Here is a 20,349-nt window from a genome sequence, read left to right as displayed (position 1 = left end):
TTTCAGGGACTTAGGAGATTTTTGGCTGCTGGGGAAGGAAAAATCATGAAGAGCCTTTCTTGAAGGTTGACAGAGGTGTTGTGCAGGCAAGAGCAGCAGCAATTTATTGTGCCGCTGTTGGGAGCGATGGAGCAGTGCCCTCCTGTGGCGACTGCCCAGCCAACGGGGCTACACGGTGGCTGCAGCCTCCAGCTCCTTGTTCCCCTTCTCCCAGAGGGCCTTGAGCCGTCGGTAGTACAGCTTGCAGCTGTAGCCCTCCCGGGAGCTGTGCTGGATGTGGGTCTTGATGGACCAGAGCGTGGGGAAGACACGGCAGCATGACACGCACTGGTAGCCACGCTGGGGCACCGGCTGCTGCCGGGAAGCGGTGAGGATGTCCCGGATCGTGATGCTGGCTTTGTCGCTGGCCGTGCTGTCCCTGTTGGTGAGCAGGGCATTGTCTGAGGAGCCAGAGGAGAGGCAGACTATTTCGGAGAGGTCATCGCATTCTGCGATGCTGGTGTCCAGGCTGGAGGAGGGGCTGCTCGGGTGCTGGTGGCTGGCTCCTTTGGTGCACATGTAGTAGCTGTAGGGTGAGAACCAGGGCCGGTAGATGGTACAGTAGCGCGCAGGGAGCTCGCTGCCCGGTGGGACTGGGGAGGAAAGAGCCTTCAGTGAATCGGATTCCTGCAAGAGCCCAGCCCTAGACCAGAAGTGGTGCTGGGGTCCCTTCTCTGTCCACGTGGGTTGCAGAGGTGGCTGGCTCTGTCACGGTACATTCCGCCAGCATGGAGAGTACCATCCCTCCCCACACAGGACACGGATAGAGATGGGTGTGGGATGCTGGCGGACACTGAGGCACTGGTACAGCACAGCGCTCAGCCAGCAGCTCACTGGAGCTGTCGCACAGAGAGCTGCGCTGGCACGGGGGCAGTGACAGGGGGCTAGAGCTGGCAGTCCTGGGGACAGCACCCACAGCTTTGAGGATGCATGCTGGGAAGACATGAGGGAGAAACCAGTGTAGCTCAGAGGTGGCATGTGGCTGCAGGACCTGCCCAGGTCCCCAGAAAGCACCCACTGCCATAGGTGCTCCCGATCCTCCACGGGAGGCTGAGTGGTGCCATGGCGTTGCCCAAGAGGTGCCAAGGGAGCCCTCCCCATAGACAAAGCCAGCTGTCTGCAACCCTGCCTGGCTGCAGCAGGCAGCACCAAGCTCACCGGTCATGCTGTCAGGGCCCCAGGCACACGGGGCCTCTGAGCTTCTTGTCCTGGTGCCACGGGGCACAGCTCCAAGGGAAACGGTGGGCAGGGCAAAGCTCTCCATCACCCTCGCTTAGCTGGCATGTGGCTACTGCACCATGGTGCCCATGCCGTCAGTGGCTGATGTCACAAAGGGCTGATGTCACACGTGTGTACCGTGCACAGCAGGATGCTCCTGCACAGTGGGCTCAGCCCTTGGGGTCTCTGGGAAGCTTGGCCAGCGCAAGGGAACAACCAGCCTGGGCTGAGAGGGAGCCTTGGTGGGGTGGGCAGTGCAGAGTCCAGGCTGCAGGTTCCCCCACAGATCCCCCACTGCTTTGTGGATGCCTGGCCAACAAGAGCCCCATGTAAATCCCATCTCCATGGGCAGAATGGCAGGTCTGAGCAGTGGGTTGGCAGTGCACCTCACCCAGCAGTGTGGAAGGGACAGGCTCACTGTCCCCTGCCATTCCCTTGGTAAATTTTCTCTCTCTGTTTCCTTCCACAACCTGCTTCCCAAGTTGCTCAGAATCAGGTAAGAGATGCTCTTGGTGTGTCAGTGTGGAGCCTTGGGCTTGCTGCTACCCCGTCTTGCCCTATGCTTCCCCCACTGCATGCACAGCCGCTGTGAAGCTGCAGCCTCCCTGTCCCCCAGATTGTGTCCCCTGTGCTTCTGGGTTGGGAGGTGGCAGGCAGCTCTCTGGGATGTGCTGTCCCTGCCAGTGTTCCCCTTCCAGCCCTGCTCACACCCCATCCCTGTTTCCTTTCCCCCTTCAGTGGACCAGAGCATGTTTGAGAACGCCAGCGCCAGCACAGCACCCACTCCACGGCCACAGCACATCCCAACCAGTGCAGGTGCCCCGCCACATCCCCCTCGCCCCGCTGGCAGCCAGCATCTCCGCAACCTGGGCAAAGCCATGGGGGCCAAGGTGAATGACCTCCTGCGCCGCAAGGAGCCAGCTGGCCTCCCCAGCGTGGGGGTGATGGAGGTGAACGCCAGCGCTGGGGCCATGCTGGGCACGGGGCAGCCAGCTGGTGAAGATGGGTGAGTGTCCCCATGGTGTGCACCCTGTGGTGGGGATGTTGGGACAGGCTGGAGGGGTCTCAGCATGGGGCTGTATGTGACTTCTCTGTGCTTGCAGGTCTGTGGGGCTGGACACCTTTCCCCGGCTGGACCCCCCACCCCCTGTCACCAAGAAGAGGACACCACGCACCCTGAAGACCCCACAGGACATGCTCATCGCACCTGCAGGGACCAGCCCAAGGAGCAGCACGGAGGAGCCCACTGAACTGCCCACAGCCTACCCCGACCCTGCAGAGGAGCAGCCAGGAGCAAGGGAACCATCCCCTCCAGAATGCCCTGGGGTCCCCAGCATGACTGGCACCCCAGACCCAAGTGGGGACCAGCCCACCGGTGCCCTCCCTGTGCCCGATCTCATCCATAAGGGCAGCCAGGACGGCCAACGGCGAGTGGGTGAGAGGGCTGCTGAAACCTCACCCCACACGGAGAAGCCCTCCCGGAGAACAGGGCTAGAACGTGACCTGGAGGGGAGCACAGGGCGACTGGAGCCATGCGCCCCTGGCCGAGAGGTGGATGGCCCCCATCCTGACCTACTGTCCTTTGAGTAGCAGCAGGGGAGCCATGACAGGGGCACATCTCCCTGCCATTTGCCTTTTTTGAGGTCATTATTTTGGAGAGGGGGGAGCCCTGGGGTGGCAGGAGCCATTGCTGCCCCAGCGTGGTCTGTGGGGAATTATGGCACCCCACTTCTCCCCAAATTCCTAGGAGGGGCACAGCCTGTCCTGCCATGGCTTCTGCAGCCCCACCCTTGGCCTATTCACCCTGGTCAGTGCAAAGACAAAGCTCCCGTCCTGCCATGGTGCCATCATCCTGTCTGCAGCTAGGGGCCACGCTGAGCTGGGGACTGAGGGTGGCCTTGCTCAGCTGCTAGGTCCTTGTGTATGGGTGCAGAAGCCTCAGCCTGCCCCCAACCCAGTTGGCTCTGCCAGGGAGAGCATCCTGTGAGCATCCCACGCTGTTCCCCACATCTGCAGGGAGCAGGGCTGGATGCTTGAGGCTGCACAGCTGCTGGCCAATGGGCTCTGACAGGGAGCTGAGCTCCCTGGTACACCCTGCTCCAGCTTCTGCTTGTTTCTTGGTCTTGCCCCAGCCATCATGAACCAGAACAACCTGCCCAAGCAAGCAGCCTGCTCTTTGTGGGCCAGTGCCACTGCTTTCCTTTATTTCCTGGGACAGTGATGTGTTTGCGAGGCTGGGACACAAGGAGCTGTGTGGTGCTCTGATACTGCTCTATGATTGTTTCCCTATGAATTACAGGAGAGGGTTGCCAGCCTGTGGATCCCTGGCCCAGTGCAAGGAAGCAGCTGTGAGGTGGCACTTTCTGCTTGGAGCTTTAATGCCTGCCCTCATCGCAAAGGTGGTTTTGAGAGGAAAAGCTTTGAAGACCGGGTTTGGGCTGGAGGAGGCTCAGGGTTCATGGATAGGGCACCTCTGCTCCCAGCTACTCCTGGGCCATGGGTGGTTGCGCTGGAGAATTGTCTTCCACCACCCAAAGCCATGCTGTGGTCATACTGAGGGAATGAGGTCGTGGGTCCCACATGGCCCCAGGGATCCCTCTGCCCTGGGAGCACCCACTGTGCCTCCTTGCCCATCGGCATGGCCAGTGCCGTGGCAGTGGTGGGGCTTTGCAGCGCTTGGCCCCCAGAACATCCGTGCTCAAGAGCAGGGACAGCAGAGCTGTGCAGAGCCCATGGCCAGCTGGTGATTGGTGCTGAGGTGTTACACACCCCGTCTATAATGTGATTATGCTGTGCATGGCCGATACCACCCCACAAACAGAAATCTGGATGAGTATGTATACATGTATGTTGCTTAAACCTGCACCACATTGTATATGTTGATGGAAACAAGGGCTTGTAGCCCATCTTTGATGGACCAGTGTCTTCCAGCCCTGCCAATCACAAGGGAACCTCACTGCTGGTCCAGTCTCTCTATTTATGTTGTCTAGGGTGTGTGCGTAGTTTGGGACAAAAGATGCAGATTGCACAATAAATATTTTTTTTTTACCCACTGACATGTAGCCGCCCGTTGATGGGAGGGGATCTGGCATCAGCTCCGTATAACTCCCAACTCCCTTGATGGGGAGGGGCAGGATGGGGGGGGCGTGTTAAAGCTGCGGGGTTAAGGGGAATATCCCCCGAAAGCGCTGCTGGAGGCCTGACACCTGCAAAGGGCTCCCGCACGCCGGGAGCCATGAGAAGCCGGGGGCGTTGCGGGGCCTGGGGGTGGCCGGGCTGAGGGAGTGACGTGCCTGCCCTGCTGTCTGGTGCTGAGGGAGCGGGGCTCCTGTCGGTCCCCGGGCGCAGCGCTCAGCACTCCCGGCGCTGCGAAGGGACGGGCCGCGAACCCCGGCCCGGCCTCGCGGGGGGCGGAGCCTCCGGGCCCTGCCGTCCCCGCCACGCCCCGTTTCCGGTGTCATGGCGGCCGGAGCGCGGCGGCGGCCGGTGGCCGGGCCGTTGCTGGCGGCGCGGCAGCGGCAGGGCAGCGGGAGCGGCGGGGGGGCGATGTGAGGCGGGACGGCGCCATGTCGGGCTGCGTGTGGGGCGCGTCGCCGCTGCTGGAGGCGCTGGGCCGCCTGTGGGAGGTGCAGGCGCCGCTGGGCAGCGGCTCCTCGGCCTCCGTCTACCGGGTGCGCTGCTGCGGGGACCCGCGGGCCCCCCCCGGCGCCGTGAAGGAGTTCGTGCCGCCCCCGCCGCGGCCCGGTCCCGCTCGCCGCCCCGGCGCCCGCCCGCCCGCCGCCGACTGCGCTGAGTACGGGTTCCGCAAGGAGCGCGCCGCGCTCGAGCAGCTCCGCGGACACCGCAACATCGGTAACGGCACCGCGGTACCCCCGGGCCTCCCTCCAGGCACCCCCTTCCTCACCCCCCATTTCCCTCCCAGGGAAAACTGGTATCTCAACCCCCCCCGCCTCGCAACCTGGAAAGGACCCCCAACCAGTCAGGGGTGTTCCCAGCTCCTTTGGGGTTATGGGTTCCCTCGCCTCCCAACTGACCCCCACAGGCAGGGCTAGGGACCCCCAGACCAATGTGCCCCTTGGATTGGCACCCCTGGACACCCCAAAGCGGCATCCCTGCGGTGGTGCTCCCTGGTACCCCTTCGGCGCAGGCTCCTGAGGGCCCCAGCCCTGCCCTGGGGCAGTGAGCGTCACTCTTTGGGAAGGCAGCCCAGGTCACTGCAAGCAGGGCACCCCCAAATCCTCTTCTGGGCAGGGCTACCCCAGCCGCCCTGGCCTGCGGGGCCGTGGCCGCCCACCAGCCTGCCTGTCCTGACAGGAGCCCTGGGCTGCCTGCGGGGGTGGGAATGGGCTCTGGGAGGGAGGAAGCCTGTACCTCAGAGGTGGCTGCTGGAAGCCCTGGGATTCTCCCAATGCTGATTTTTTGGTTGTTGTTTTTATCAGCGTTGTAATGTACCCCGGCACCCAGACAGAGATCTGTTTCCCACTGTGCTAGGTTTGTCACAGGAAGAGATTGATGTGGCCCAAAAGTAGTGGTACTACACCCATTTTACCCACCGGGACCTGCTTGCCCATGTCCCAGAGACTGTTCTGAGCAGGGGCACCCAGCCCTGTTGCTTTAGTCCTCTAAAACCCATAGGGGTGATGTGGCTGTTTTTCCCTTGCTGCTTTCTTCTGAAGTTTGTTTCTCTGTCTCTCTGAAAATCATGCCTTGTAAAACAGATGAGCTGCCTCCTGCAGCTTTTGTGGTCTTCTGGGCAGTAGTAGAAAGCAGTGGAGAATGATGACCATGTAATTGCTTGTTACTGTGTCTCACCGTAGTGACACTGTATGGTGTGTTCACCAACCACTACTCTGCGAATGGCCCATCTCGCTGTCTTCTGCTTGAGCTGCTGGACATCAGTGTGTCCGAGCTGCTGCTGCACTCCAGCAACCAGGGCTGCTCCATGTGGATGATCCAGCACTGCGCCCGAGACGTTCTTGAAGCCCTGGCGTTCCTGCACCACAAAGGCTACGTACATGCAGACCTCAAGCCACGCAACATCCTGTGGAGTGCAGAGGAGGAGTGCTTTAAGCTCATTGACTTTGGACTTAGCTTCAAAGAGGGCAATCAGGTTTGGAATGTGCTGTTCTCAAAGCAGTTGGCTCTGTGTTGAGTTGTGTGGGTTTGTGATGCTTTGGGCCTCATGAGAGTAGAAGTCAACATGACCTGATCAGAGTAGTAGCTGAACTGGTGCTGAGGGTTTCCTGCAAAAGGCTAAAATGTCATCTGGCCCCAGAAACAGAAGCTTGTGTTGCCATTCTCCTTGCATATCTCTGGCTTCTCTTGATATCTTAGCCTTTGTGCTACACATGATCATGAATTCTAAAGTTAATGATGCACTGTAAAAAGCAGTGTCTCATCTTCCTGGAGAGTTTACTAGTTTTCATATGGTCAGGCAAGTGGGAGCAGCTAGTTCCTCAGAATTTCCTTTTATCATCCCTTATCATATGTATTAGTAGTCCAGGCTTCACTGTCAGCCTGCCTGGTCAGTCGCATTATCTCTGGCAGTGTCCTTGTGTTTGTCTTTACTTTCATCCTGTCTTCAGCAGCTTCCTTTTCTCAGGAAGTCTGGATGTCTCTTTCCCATGTCATTGTCTTGACAAAAGCCCACACACTAGTTGCGTGCAGGCAGTGTCTATTCTTTACTGCAACAGCCAGATCTCTGTCTGTTCTCCAGCTTTTCCAGTTTGCTGGGCTTTCCCTTCCTCTTCATGCCATCACTTTTTGTTTTGGTGATACTAGGTTTTGTAAGTTTGTCCTTGCCCTTTTTATTCTTGTCCATGGCCTCTGATGAAAGCAAAGAGTCTCAGGAGGTTCTACTTTTGTCTTGTTAGAGCTTCCTTTCACCCCTCCCTCTCTCAGTGACCACCTGTGGAGGGAGTATCAGTAAAGCTTTTTTCATCAGGTAGCCTCTTAGCAAATTTGCCTTTAATCACTGTGTGATGGTCAGTAAGTCTAGTACATGCGCTATGAGTTTTCTATGTAGGCATTGTCTTGGCTTGTCTCTATTCATTTCTCATGTAGCAGTTTTAAATTAATATACTTTTTCTACTGGTTTACCTAGTATTGACAGTACAGCCCACTGTGCTTGATCTATCTTTGAATTCTTTGGTACAGGAGCTGTTTTTAATATTTTTACTTCTTAACTCCTCCATGTTGTTGTTCTCCCACATTCTTGGCTGAATGCTGGTTTGTGCTGGTAATCTGTTGCTGTCTATCAGCAGAAAACATTCTGCTGGTGTCCTGTGTCTAATGCAGATATTTTTTTTAATGTTTTGCTGCTTGCTCTGTGAGTTGCCTCATAACAGTTCATCAGGTTTTTTTGTTTCTGTCTGTGGTTCCTTCCAATCTGCTTGCTTTGGGCTAAGTTTCCTTTGCCCATTCTCGGAAATACACTGGTGGTGTGAACCTTCTGACCCCCCCCAGCTTTGCATGTGCACCAGGTATCATCTTCCCCTCACCGCCCCTGCCCAGACCAGCAGCATACGTGTATGATTTCCTTATCTGAGCCAAGACTACTAATTTTATGTGTGACAACACTGCTGAGCTTATCCATGCATAACTTTTCCTGCCATTACTGTTTTAACAGCGAATGGCTGTACATAAAGCAAGGTCTTAAGTGACTTAAATCTCTCAAAATGGTCTAGATGGTAGGAGTGAAATCACATCTCACTATTTTTGCTGGTGGCATTGGCCATGGCATTTTTTTTTCTCTCTAAATGTTGTTTGGTGGGTTTACTAAACATCTGGTTTTGCCATGTGAGAGGTTCTACTCTTTGCTGATAGGAACAGGGACACTGATGAGCAATTTGTGTATCTTTTTTTTTTAAGTTCATTAAACACTTTGGATCTCTGTTGCCTGGAAATGTCTTTTGTAAACTTTATTTTCAATCAGAGAACTAGGTGATTTTGGTTTGAATATATTCCCCTGGCAAGAATTCTCAATCTTATGCCTTATTCAGGAAGCAGACTTGCATGTTCTTCTTTCATTCCTTGAGTCACATCAGTGTGTCTAGAACAAGCCCTCCCATGTTAAAAAGACACAGCATGTGGCTTGTCTTAGGCCAGACAAAGCCACAGCTGACGGATCAGGTCTTGGCTGGGAGCAGGAAGCTGGACTGGAGACCTTCAGAGCAGCCCCTCCAGCCAGCACTTGTGTGAGTCTATGATTTCTTGTTTTCATTTAAACAGGCAGCATGTGGGCATTTTCTTTGTCTCTGCCAGCGGCGGCAGCTGGGCAGGTGTCAATTGCTGCAGCACTTCTGGCTGCAAGGGGGAGAAGGAAGAGGTGTGTAGGAAGCGCCTTTGATAATTTCCTTGTCTGAGTGTTAGGTGCCTACTTTGTCCCAGAGAACATCAATACTTGAGTAATGGAAGCTGTTGGAGATCCTCACTGTTCTGACTGGGCTGTTTGTACTCTCAGCAGCTTATTGTAGGTGTTTGACCCTTATCCTGAAACTTCTATGAGAGGTTAACATCCGTGGTGACATCCAGCCTCTTCCTCCCAGCAGAACTGTAATTCAGAGAGATCAGATGTTAGTGGGATGCCTCCTGTTTTGCTGGGAGATGTTTTCTCTTCCGAACAGTCTTGCTGTTTTCCTCACCAATGCAGCAGTGGGAGTTGAACTCCCTGCATAACACAACTGGCTGTACAATGCTTTCTGTCAATTTAGCAATTGTGTTTTGGTGACCCATTTGGAAGGATGTCTGTGAACTGATTTAAGGATGGATGGAGAACCTGAATCTGGAAAATTAACTCTTTCTGTGTGTTTGATCTTCCATAGGATGTGAAATATATTCAAACAGACGGGTATCGGGCTCCAGAGGCAGAACTGCAGAACTGCCTGGCGCAGGCAGGGCTCCCGAGTGAGACGGAGTGTACCTCTGCTGTGGATCTGTGGAGTCTGGGAATTGTTTTACTGGAAATGTTCTCAGGAATGAAACTGAAACATACAGTCCAATCTCAGGAATGGAAGGTGAGTGAGAACTGATACAGGCGTTTTTACTTGCACCAAACAGGTCCTTCTGCTTCTTGTTTGTAATCCAGATTTGTGAGCTAGTGCCTGGCAACTAGAGAGGGTTTCCAGGATGTTTCTCTAATCCTGTTGCCTTGAGGATTAAGGTTCCAGAGCCTTAAATACCTGCCTAGCCCGTGGGACTGGCATGTCTGAATGCTGCTTGTGTTCAGGTTGCTGAGGGCTCCAGGAGTCTGTTTGGAGCCCATGTTGTGCCAAGATCTGGGAGGTGAGATGTGCTGACTGTAATGTGGCACAGAGGGAAGAACAGAATGGATGGCTGACGTCTGCCAGCTAGTTCAGCAACACAATGACAGAGGAATTATTTGCTGGTTTTAGTCTAACACTAGCTCTAATTTGGGTATCTTCTCATAAGTCTGTATCCTGAGAAAACAGGAGGAAGGATCTGTGTTGTGAGCCTGGAGCCTGACTCTGTCCTCTGTTCTGTATGAAATAATTTTGGTTTGTGTTCCCTTTTCCAGTAAGAGTATCTTTTCAGCATCGTAACATCCACAGTAACAGCAAATTTGCCTGCACATGGAAATTTCCAGCTTTTGCATAGGCAAATGGGACAAACTTTGTCTGATGTGGGTCTGCTGCTTTAACATGTGAGACTTCAGCATTGGGGACCTCTCACAAAACTCCACAGTACCAGAGCCCTCTGCCTCTCAGTCCAGAAAATAATGGGGTATTGCAAGCTTTGCATTGATGGTTGTTTTTTTTTTCCTCCCTAAGCACTATTTCTTTTTCTTTTTAGACAAACAGTTCTGCCATCATTGATCGCATATTTGCCAGTGAAGGGGTGGTTAATTCAGCCATTCCAGCTTATCACCTCAGAGACCTTATCAAAAGGTATCCTATCATGTTTACTAACCATTGCTTAAAGATGCGCTCTGTAAAGCCTTGTGCCCTGCTCTTGGTAACTTAGAGCCCACATCTAACACTTTATTTTTCTTTTTTAAAAAATATCTCTGCCACTGTGCTAGTAGCAAGTGCAGCCACTAGCAGACATGCTTCAGCTCCTCTGATTTTGGCACAGTTTGGAGTAAGCATATAAAGAATATCAGTTGTGATGTTCATAATTTGGTGTTTTGATGCTTTGCACTTCCTGCCAGTGAATTTATCTTTGGAGAGAACTGGAGACTTTGCTGTTTTAGAGCGGTATTATCCAAAAGGGCACAGTGCTGCTTCTCCACTGATGTCAAGATTCAAATGTACTTGTGCAGGTCTCTCTTGAGAAATCTCCTGAGGGGATTATTTTTGCTGTCCTGTGACTCTGCTCCGAGGCTACAGAGTGAATGAGGACAGAACTTGACAGAAATAGCATCAGGAACCACTGTTAAAGCTGAGTAGAGGATGTTCTCAGGCAAGCCCTGGGCTATTAGCTGTTTTGAATCCCATTTGTGGAAAGATGTGGGAGCTCCTTGGAGTGTGATCGCTTTCATGAGGCTGCATGCCTGAGACATGGGCTGAGTGGCCTGGGGAGGTGGAGCTGGAACGTGCCATGTTCCTTGTGAACTTGTGAGTGAGCCACTTCCATCATTTGATGCTGAGAGACATCAAGAAGGAAATCCTACTGTACTATGAACCCTAAATGTTTTCAAGGGATCCTTCGGGTGTGCTTTAGCTGCGATTCTGTGCTTCTCACTATTCTCTTTGTACCATAAGCACTCCAAAGATGGGGTATTCCTCTGTACTGGCTTCCAGCCTGAGTTGGATTTGTCAATGCAGGAATGTCACTTGCAAGAGCATCAAGGTGTCCCTTCTCTTCCAGCATGCTTCATTGTGACCAAGGAAAGCGAGCCTCTGCTGAGAAGGCTTTATGCAGCCCATTCTTCAGCATTCCCTTCGGTAAGCTGTGCACACCTCCCTTGCTCACGGATTTCCTAGCACATTCTGGAAGCAGCACTGAGTGCAGTTAAATTATGTTGTTTCTGGTTATGGCCTTGCTGCCACTCTGTTGCTTTTTGCGGTGCTCTCGAGCCCTCTGCAGTACCACAGCAGGCAGATTGGAGTAATGCCTGTGCTCTCAGTGCTGCTCTGCCCCTCTCACCCCACAGACTGTTGCCTTTCCCTGGTTGGATTCTCAGCAAATTCTACCCAGATCAAACTGATGAAGAGTGTATTTGCAGCAGCATTCATCTGAGGGGACTGAAATAACCAACGTACTTACCTAATATTGTGACTGTTAAGGGTCTTTTGAAGAGTGTCCTGCTATTTATAGTAGGTGGATGGGTTTTCTTATGCCCAGAGTTTCCCAGTTCAAGCAGCTGGGAACGTGAACAACAAAGGCAGTGCCTGGTGGTGGCATCTGCTGCTGCCTCCTCTGCACAAGTCAAATAGTCACAGTGGGTTCTCGTGGCATGAGCCTGTTTTTGCAGTGCCTGGCCTACCTCTTCTGGTGCCTATGTGGCAGGTCACAGACAGATGTCACTGTCGCTTTGGTCTGGCACTTTCTCTTCAATTTAATAAAATGGTGGTGTTTCTGCAGGGACTCCTCATGTATGTTGCAGACTGTCAGCCAAGGATGGGCTGAGACCACCCTGTTTAGGCTCGTAGCCCTCCCTGTTTTCTGTTCCAAAAGTAACATGGCAGCATTCTCCAGAGCTTGTCTGCTTTCAAGAACACCAGCAAAGAGCTCTGTGTCCAGCTTTTCTGCAGCATAAACTAATGCTTCAGGCATCCAGCTTCTGGCTGGGCTAGCGTTTTCCCTTGAATCTCAGCCCTGCTTTTCTCATGCTGCTTGGTGTACCTTGCAATGAAGGTTAAGTATTGCCTCTTGAGGTGATGTCAAGATACTGGCTTTCCTGTGTGTTAGGCAAAGGTAACAAACTTGTTCCTGTTTTCAAACTTCTCTTGCATCTCAGAAACAGGGACTGTTGTAATCAAAGCCACCTTCCATGGAAGGAACTGAACCCTGCAGCCAGTATTGCTTTAGAGCCGAGGGAATAGCATGTTGGCAATGCTTTCTGGTCTAGTCCTAAACACACAGACCTCTAACTGTATCTAGGAAGGTGCTTCTGTGGTTAGTGCTACAAGTTTAGACAACAGCTTCAGTTTTCCTAAGTCACTGGTTCTCTTCTTTGCCAAACTTGTACATAAGCTTGTCTACACAAAGAAGCATTTAGTATTGCTTTCCTAGAAGTCAGAAAATGATCTCTCGTTGCCTTTCACTTGGGCAGGATAGTTCTGTTTAGAGCAAAGGCAGCTGAGAATGGCTTACCTTGTCATTTGCAGCTAAGTCTTGACTTTCCAGTTCATCAGCTTGTTTCCTGAGCTCCTGGCAGGCTGCAGCGCTCTGTGCTGCCAATGTGGTTGGTATCACTTGACCCCTTGAAGAGGAGCAGAAGGGCTGGGCAGCAAGTTCCTCCTGGGGCAGAAGGGTATTGCAAGAAGTGCATTTGTCTATTGGTTACAGAAAGTCCAGGTGGCTCCGAGTCCTAGGGATTGGTTTGTCTCCCTCTCTGAAAAAACGCATGTGAAATGAAGGACAGACGTACTTGAATGAAAGGGGCAGCATATAAGACTGAGGTGACACTTAAATGTTTTTTCAGACCCCTGTTCATCTGGTGTTGTCTCTTGGTTGCCAAAACTCCTGTGGAAGAATGGTCCCAGAGGTTCACTCGGAGCTGGAACACGCCTGGTTATCTGAGTGCCACACCTTTCTTCGAAGGGCTGTCCCTGAGCGCTGTGGGGCATCGTCTAGACTGATAAGGCCTTTCATCCTCTGAGCTTTTCATAAGGACTCTTCCATGTCAGGCAGGAGGAGATTTATAATGTGTGCTTACCTACGATCTCTTCTTGCATTATGAAATCTATATCCGTCTGTGCCTGGAAGAGATGACAGCTCCCTCAGCTTGTTCTTAGCTTGGAAAAGTATTTACAAGGAAATCATAGCCTGCAATCTTTGCAAATGCAGTCAGAAAGCACAGACTGGAGAACTGGAGCCATTTCTTCCCTTTTCTCTCCCCCCTCTTGCTGTCAAGTGGGATAACTGTGGGGTTCCACTATTGTGTTCAGCTGCTGTAGATGCCAGTACAAATAAAAACACTAACATTCACCAAGTACTGCAGGTTGGGCTCCCAGATCTTAAATTGATGTCACTTTGGAGAAGTGACATTGTCCCTGCTGCTTTGAGTTTCTAGAGGTCTGGGTGTCCTCTCAGACGTGACCCTCTTAGTTTGGTGTTAGTCTGTCCACCTTGACTGTTTCCTTCTTCCATAGTAGTGTCGATGCAACGCTGTTCCACGCTGTCCTGGAGCTGCCTGTTTTCTGGAGCCAAGTACCCCATGTCAGGGGGCTTTATTTCTGCTTCTCTGAAGTTGTTCACAAGATCATTGCTCACCCACCATGTGGCCATGCCTTATTCTATAGCACTGCCTTGTTTAAGTAACTAAGTAGTTTTCGCCATTTCTGTTGCAAGAGTGTATGGCAGTCTTAAAAACAATGTATTGCGGTTGGATTTTGAGAGGTAGAGGGTTTAAATGGTGTTTAGGGAAGAACTGGAAGATATTCTAGAGAAAGCTGAGGCTTATACCTTAGTATAGCTTGATAATGGGAGTTACAGAAGCTGACTAGCCTGTTTTCAGCTTATCTGGTAGCAGTAACAGGAGAGGCAGGTTGCAGAGTAGTTCTTTCATCTTCTTGTATCTCCATATGTGGCACAGTTTGCTCAACTAGCATAACTCTTGAGGTCACATCAACTTCTGAATCTGAGCTAAGTAGATAGAACTCCAGTCTAAATTTCTGCTAGCTTTGTAATTTTTAAAGCAATTTCAGGTGCTGTCCTCAGTGTAATTGCAGAGTACACTGAACCCTTTGGGAGAGTCTCTCGGCGCACAGGTGAAGATAGGTTGGAAACAGGGAGAATACAGGCTGTAAATGCAGGTAATATTGGAGATAAGCAAAACTGTACTGCAAAGAGGAGTAAACACTTGTGTATGACAGTGCATATTGAGTCAGCTTCCTGTTTTCTTGCTCATTTGGACTTGAATTTATTTTCTTTCATTCTGTGGGTGTCAAACAGCTCCCCATATTGAAGATTTGGTGATGCTCCCCACGCCTGTGCTGAGGCTGCTAAATGTTCTAAGTGATGCTTCTCTGCAGTGCGAAGAAGAATATGAAGGTTGGTGCAAGTCATGCAATTCCCATATAGCAATTGTCGTCTTACAGAATGTTTGTGGCTCTGAGCTCCTGCTGGACATGTGCAGGACTCTGGAGCCCACTAGCAGAGATCCTTAAAAGTTTGGTAGTGAACTTATCCAAGATCTCAGCAGAGAATGAAATATCTCACTGGAGTTCTTAAACTGTAGCAAAAACTATACATGGTAGGTGGCAAGACATGTCGGTGGAATTTGCATTTCTGCTTGCTCTCAAATCCATGTGAGTGGCAACAGCTAGAGAGCTCTGGGGATATGTATTGGAAAGGTTGGGTTCTGCTCACACAAAGAAGGGTTTGTGGCAGCTGCTTGAGTTCCCCTCCTCCAGGTGCCATAACAATAAAATAGCACTCACAAATCCCAAATCTTTTAGCTACTGGAAGACCAGGCTTTGTGTCCAAGGAAGAGCACTGTCCATGTGCTCCAAACCCTGCTGTTGGGGATTCACTGCCTGCAGGTCTGTTCCGGAGCCTCAGTTCAGACACTTTGTCTCGTTATTCGGCCATTCATCAGTGTCAGCTTCTGCTATGGCACTTCTCGATTGTTTATTTTAAATTGTGAGGAGAAAGCTATATGATGACTGGGTGTTCTTGATGTGTTCATCTGGCCTCCATTTGTTTCTTAGCTCATACTAGTTTGCAAAGTGAAAGACAACCAGCTCTTTCCTTTTTCAGATATCCTGGAAGACATAAGAGAGGAGTGTCAGAAATACGGACCGGTGGTTTCCTTGCTTATTCCAAAGGAGAATCCTGGTAAAGGCCAAGTAAGTGAATGGAGGGAAGAGGCTGTGTTATTTCCATGTACACTCTGTGTGCTGCAGAACTGCTGCTCAGCTCCTGGAAATCTCCTGGCTGATGACAGTGCTAAAAATAGCTGGATGTCTTGAAGGACAGCACAGGTTCCTTCCTGGTTATGTAAGGCTGCCTAACCTGGGAGGTCCCCAAACCGCTTTAGCAGAGGAGGTGTAATATGGGAGGGAAGGGGAGAAGAAGCACTGAGGATGTAGAGCATCATCATACCTCATCTTACTGTGCCATATATGCACCCCTTAGAAATGAGGAGCAAGGGATGAAATTCTGGTTGAAAGGGATGAAATTCTGCAAAGATGCAGCTCCATGCTTCTTTGCTCCACTGCTCTGGGCTCAACCAAGGATAGAGGGGGGAAAAAACTAGTTTAGGACCTGTTTCCCCAGTTGCAGGGGTGGGAGGGGGCAGGTAACTGACTGCACTGGAAGTCCTGTTTCTCTCTCTTTCAGGTCTTTGTTGAATATGCAAATGCTGGTGATTCCAAAGCTGCCCAAAAAATGCTGACTGGAAAGATTTTTGATGGCAAGTTCGTTGTGGCTACGTTTTACCCACTGAGTGCCTATAAGAGAGGATATCTGTACCAAAACTTGCTGTAGGCAGTAGCAACAATCAGAAGAGTTGTCTTGCTCCTCTTCCTCACGTGTTTTACAAGTTGAATGTACAAAAGAGCTTCCTAGCCCTGCTTCTGAGTCATTTGTGAAGGAGAGATGCAAAGGACTTCACTGGGCTTTGAAACCTTTACTGCTGCTTTGTGATGTGCAGAGGAGGCCGGGATGGCTTTCGGCGTGTGCTTGTGTGTGTGTTGTGCTTGCTGTTTACACTGGGTGTGTGGCTTTGCCCTGGTGGGCGCTCGAGTGGCAGGAGCTGTGGCTTGTTGGGAGCCTGGGAGGCCCAGCAGATCTTGGCAAGCGCTTTTTAGTTACTTGAAGTAAGACCATTAAAAGACTTGGCCTTAGCACTTGACTTTGCTCTGGAGAGAGAATTTCTTTGTTAAGCTTTCTTATAATGCACGTGCTCTTCACCAGTGCAGAGGATGAGGAGGAAGGGCTTCCCTGCCTTTTGTCGATATCTATGGTAAATAGAGAAACAGAAATGCCATCCTCTCTAAATTAAACCAGGAAGACTTTTGAGTCTTCACATCACATAAAGCAGAGAGAGACAGTGAAATCAGATCTGCTGAGCCTACAGTGTTCCCCTGTCACCGCCTCACAACCCAAGAAGAGCCACCGTCTGAGCTGGCAGCGGTGGCATGCTGGGCTTGGGCTGTGTGGGTGACACTGCCTGCGGTGAGCTGAACTTGCTTGTATGCCTGGGGTGCGAAGGGACTGGTGGTGGATACGTGTCCTCGGAGCAGTGCCAGCCTCAGTCCCAACACCACCTGTAAGCACTTTGTAGCCTGAGGTGATGTGAAAACCCTGTTGTGTGGAGTTTCTAGCATATACCCTGTGCTGGCACTGATGCTCCCTAGCTCTGATGCCAAATATTCTGTCATACACAAGCGTCTTTAGGTGATATTTTAGGAAAGGAGTGCTACAGCACGCACTATTCGTTGTGTCTCAGCAGGACTCCTGCCCTGTGAGTCTTCTAGAGAAAGAACAATATTTGTCTGTCTTAGGTCCTACGCTTGGCTTTTCCGTGTTGTGTGTTTTGGTTTTGCGTTAACCCACGAGACTCGTAGCTTAGAAGCACTGACACTTTTGGTCCTCCATAGGTTACACAAAGGGCCTGAGACAATCTGAGATCCTGTATGGAAAGGGCTTGCTCGGTCATCAGACTTGACTGGCCAGGAGAAGGGCTTTGCCAGCATCAGGGACAACAGCCACGTGCTTTTGGGAAAAAAAAAAAAAACAAAAGCAGCATCACTGCTCACCCACCAAATGCTCACCTGGCTTCAGGCACAGGCAGAAGCTCTCTCAGCAGCTGTGGGCATGGGGTAGGTGGTGGCTGTTTTCCAGGGGTGGGCACTTTGCTCCTGGGGACCACAGCAGGGAACAGCCCTACATAGAGGGGGACCAGCATGTTCTAGCTTGCAGCCCTGGTACCAGTTTTAGTGAGGAGAGCCCTCGTGAATTTTTTCCTTCAGCTGAAATGCCTGCCTGAACCATTTCTGATCTTCCTTAGAATAAGACCTGAATTACCTTGCAGTTTACTTTTTGCATCTTGCTGATGCTGGACTTGCTAGAATCCTGCACTTAAAAGTTTCTCTTGATTTTTGCCCTGTGTGCACGTGTGGTGTGTTGGGAGATCCAATGTCTGTAGCATTTCCTGAGTCCGAGTTTCTCTCTGTGCTGGTGTAGAGTCCTGACTACTATGGCCCTTCCCAAACTTCTCCAGAAAGGACCAATCTCTTTGAATTTTTTTCTTGCCTTTGAGGTGGTAGGTTTTCCAGGAAAAAAAAAAAAAATCCCACAATGAGTTTTAAGGTTTGATTCGCTGATCAGGCTTTTTCTGGGAGTGATGCTACTTTGGTGTAGAGCTGTAAAGCAGCTTGGCATAGATGGGGTGTGTGGTTCATTGCTTTTAATTTAATTATCCTTGCAGTGAAAAACCTGTAGTGTCTGGGAGGAACTGGATGATCAACTGGCTGTGGGTTTTTCCTGTGTGAAGAGCAGTGTTTAAAGTACTCTAAGTATTGGTAGCTATTGACTGACCTTCTCAGCTCTGGGTTGTTGCTGTTCCTGGCAGGCTGAACCAGGGGTGAAAGCACTTTGTCTCAAAAATTCCTGCGTTGAATGCCATCATGTCCACAGCATTAAGCTGGCTATGGGTGTGCCAAGAGCTCCTGTCCCACTGAGTGCCAGCCTGCGTGGGGACACAGCGTGTGGGGTCTGTCACCTATAGCGCTGCTGGGACAGGGGGATCTCATGGTGCAGGTGTAGAACTTGAATGCATTTAAGTTCTCACATGCATTTGTCTAGGACTGTGAGCTGCTCTGCCATCTTTCAAGCATATCTCTTTTAGTCAGAATTGCACTTTGGATTTGCAATTATAGAGCTGTGCCAGGATTAATCTTTAGAGAAGAGCTACAACCTATTTGTGCAGCATGGTAGAGCTGTTCCACCAGAGTTTGGCTGGGCTATTACTCAGCTGCTTCAATAGGAGCTAAATAAAACTCCAAGATGCAAACTCCTGCCACCAGATTTTCTCTCCAGATGCTCATTGACCAGGCTTGGGAACTGAGCTGGGCAAAAACCCCAAAGCTGCTTGTTTTTTCTTTTTTTCCTGCCAAGAGCTGAAGATGCTGATCTCTGTCCTGTCACTGGATCCAGCCGCTCGCTTCCCTCTGCGGGCTGTGGGATACAGGCAGGTTTAGAAACTCCTCAGAGCAGAAGCATTTTATCATTATCCCTCACCTTCTGCCTTCAGAGCCTTTTTCTATCAAGCTGAAGCTCTGGTGTCTCAGTGATTTATTGGTGGCTTGGCATAAGTCTCAACCCTGCTAAAACCTGCGAGCTTCTTAACTCTAGATTGTATCTGAAGTGTTTATGGTGATTCAATCCAAGGTGTCTGTCGTGGCGTGTGCCTGGGTGGGCCTGGCTTTTGTCTCCAAATTACTGCCCACTCGAGGTGCAGGGGTGTTGTGGCTTTCCGCTCGAATGCTCTCTGGGTTTCTTGGTCTGTGCTGCTGACACGGCTCCCTCCACACAGCCCGAGGTGGAGCAACAACCTGCGTTTTCCTTGCTAAGCAACAGATGTGCAAACCCGTAGGCTGCTTTTGAGGGAGACATCTGCTGTGGGGAGGAATGGGATGGAAGATGAAGCCTCTGGAGTGACGCACGGGGACTGGTGCTGCCCCAGTGGGGTGCCAGGGCAGGCACCCGGCCCTACTGCCCAGGAGGAGGCAGCCCAGGGGGCTGGGTCCCCTTGAAGCTTGTGTGTTGAATGGGAAACACGTTGGCACTCTGCTATTCCTTGATGGTGTCTGGGTTTCATACTTCATCTGATGCAAAATCTCACTGCCAATCGAAGAATATCTGTCCTTCCTCTGCCACTGACATCTGGGGCAATGAGAAAGTTCTTTGCACTTCCACCTGTTTATTATATGCAAGGAGGGTAATTGGTTTTAAAATCACTGGCTGAAGCACAAGTCAGCTGCAATCTTAGTTATATTCTGGATTTTATTCTTGCTGGTCTCCAGCCTCTTAACAACACCTGAGCACTGTGTTTCACCCGGGTTGTCTTTCCAGGGGGTTCAGCAGAATTGCCCCCCGCTGTGCTGGATCCTGTAGCCACGTGCCTCCCTTCAGGTTCCATGTCAGCTCTTGTGTCCCGTCATGCACCATTGCTGAGCAGACGTCTGCTTGATACAGGTGATTAATAAACGATGCTTCAGTATGAAGCGGTGGTTCAGCAGCTTTTCTTGTGGGGGCCACTGGCGAAGCGCTGTGTAGCTGAGCGAGTTCTCTGTCACCCTGCACCAGGGTGTCCGTCTAGTGGGACAGGGCTGTGCCCCAGCCACAGCAGCGCTGCCGTCTTGCACTCATCCCTTGCTCAGCCCTACCAGTGTGGCCGAAAATCCCGGTGGGATTAACGGTGACAGCATCTGGGGGGAATGGCGTAACGGTTTCTGAAGTGACCTCAGCCGGAGGAAGATCACCCGTGGGCTGACGTGGATGCTCTCAGGAGATGCTGTGAGTTGCACAACTTCCTGCAGCCCGTGACGGTGCTGGGGAGCTGGCGGGGTCACCAGGGCTGAGGCTGCAGCCCCTGCTGATTTCGCTAAACGCTGATAACGGGACCAGGGATCTCTGCGATACATGTGTTGGGGCTGAGCCCGGCAGCGCTCCTGGAGTGCGGCTGGCTGGAGCCAGAGCGGCGCTCCTTCGCAGGGGCCTTGCTGCCCTTTTTTGGGTGGATTTTGCCGTTTTTTTTTTTTTTTTTGGCCGAGCGCCCCTCCCCTCTTGTTGCAGGAGGGGAGACAGAGGTGGGGGGGCTGCTGCGGGGGCGGGCGGCGGCCGCGGCTCCCGCGTCCCGCCCGGGGCCGGGGCGGAGCAGCTGGGCGGGCGTGGCTGTTACGGGAAGCCCCGCTCCGCTCCGCTCCGCTCCCCTCCCCGCCCGGAGGGCACCGGGCC

At 51.7% G+C, this 20,349-nt stretch overlaps 3 protein-coding genes across 4 annotated transcripts; 2 read left to right on the top strand and 1 right to left on the bottom strand.

Moving 5' to 3' along the window:
* Nucleotides 1-168: 168 nt before the first annotated feature.
* On the bottom strand, nt 169-1,204 carry SPATA46 (spermatogenesis associated 46; the record flags this gene model as incomplete). The annotated part of the gene is made up of 2 exons (XM_080349074.1): nt 169-632; nt 1,198-1,204. The coding sequence occupies 2 exons, from the start codon at nt 1,202-1,204 to the stop codon at nt 169-171; spliced, it is 471 nt and encodes a 156-aa protein (XP_080205200.1).
* A 787-nt stretch (nt 1,205-1,991) lies between these two features.
* Nucleotides 1,992-2,847, top strand: LOC308043103 (uncharacterized protein C1orf226; the record flags this gene model as incomplete). Its single annotated transcript, XM_080348989.1, has 2 exons — nt 1,992-2,263; nt 2,361-2,847. The coding sequence occupies exons 1-2, from the start codon at nt 2,007-2,009 to the stop codon at nt 2,845-2,847; spliced, it is 744 nt and encodes a 247-aa protein (XP_080205115.1). The 5' UTR covers nt 1,992-2,006.
* A 1,872-nt stretch (nt 2,848-4,719) lies between these two features.
* UHMK1 (U2AF homology motif kinase 1) lies at nt 4,720-19,823 on the top strand. 2 transcript variants are annotated; one of them, XM_080348376.1, is made up of 10 exons: nt 4,720-5,109; nt 6,075-6,367; nt 9,081-9,272; nt 10,069-10,163; nt 11,086-11,162; nt 14,338-14,436; nt 15,145-15,233; nt 15,727-15,799; nt 19,465-19,587; nt 19,699-19,823. In XM_080348376.1, exons 1-10 carry the CDS (start codon nt 4,824-4,826, stop codon nt 19,806-19,808), a joined length of 1,437 nt encoding a protein of 478 aa, XP_080204502.1. In that variant the 5' UTR covers nt 4,720-4,823; the 3' UTR covers nt 19,809-19,823. The 2 variants fall into 2 exon arrangements, with proteins under 2 accessions (XP_080204502.1, XP_080204503.1); XM_080348377.1 differs by lacking the exon at nt 19,699-19,823 and having other exon boundaries at nt 15,727-15,803; nt 18,508-19,597.
* The last annotated feature ends 526 nt before the right edge of the window (nt 19,824-20,349 follow it).

The sequence above is a fragment of the Nesoenas mayeri genome (genome assembly GCF_963082525.1).
Source record: "Nesoenas mayeri genome assembly, chromosome: 8".
NCBI lineage: Eukaryota > Metazoa > Chordata > Aves > Columbiformes > Columbidae > Nesoenas > Nesoenas mayeri.
The sequence above is the reverse complement of the archived record's forward strand: the minus strand, read 5'-3'. Positions and strand labels throughout refer to the sequence as shown.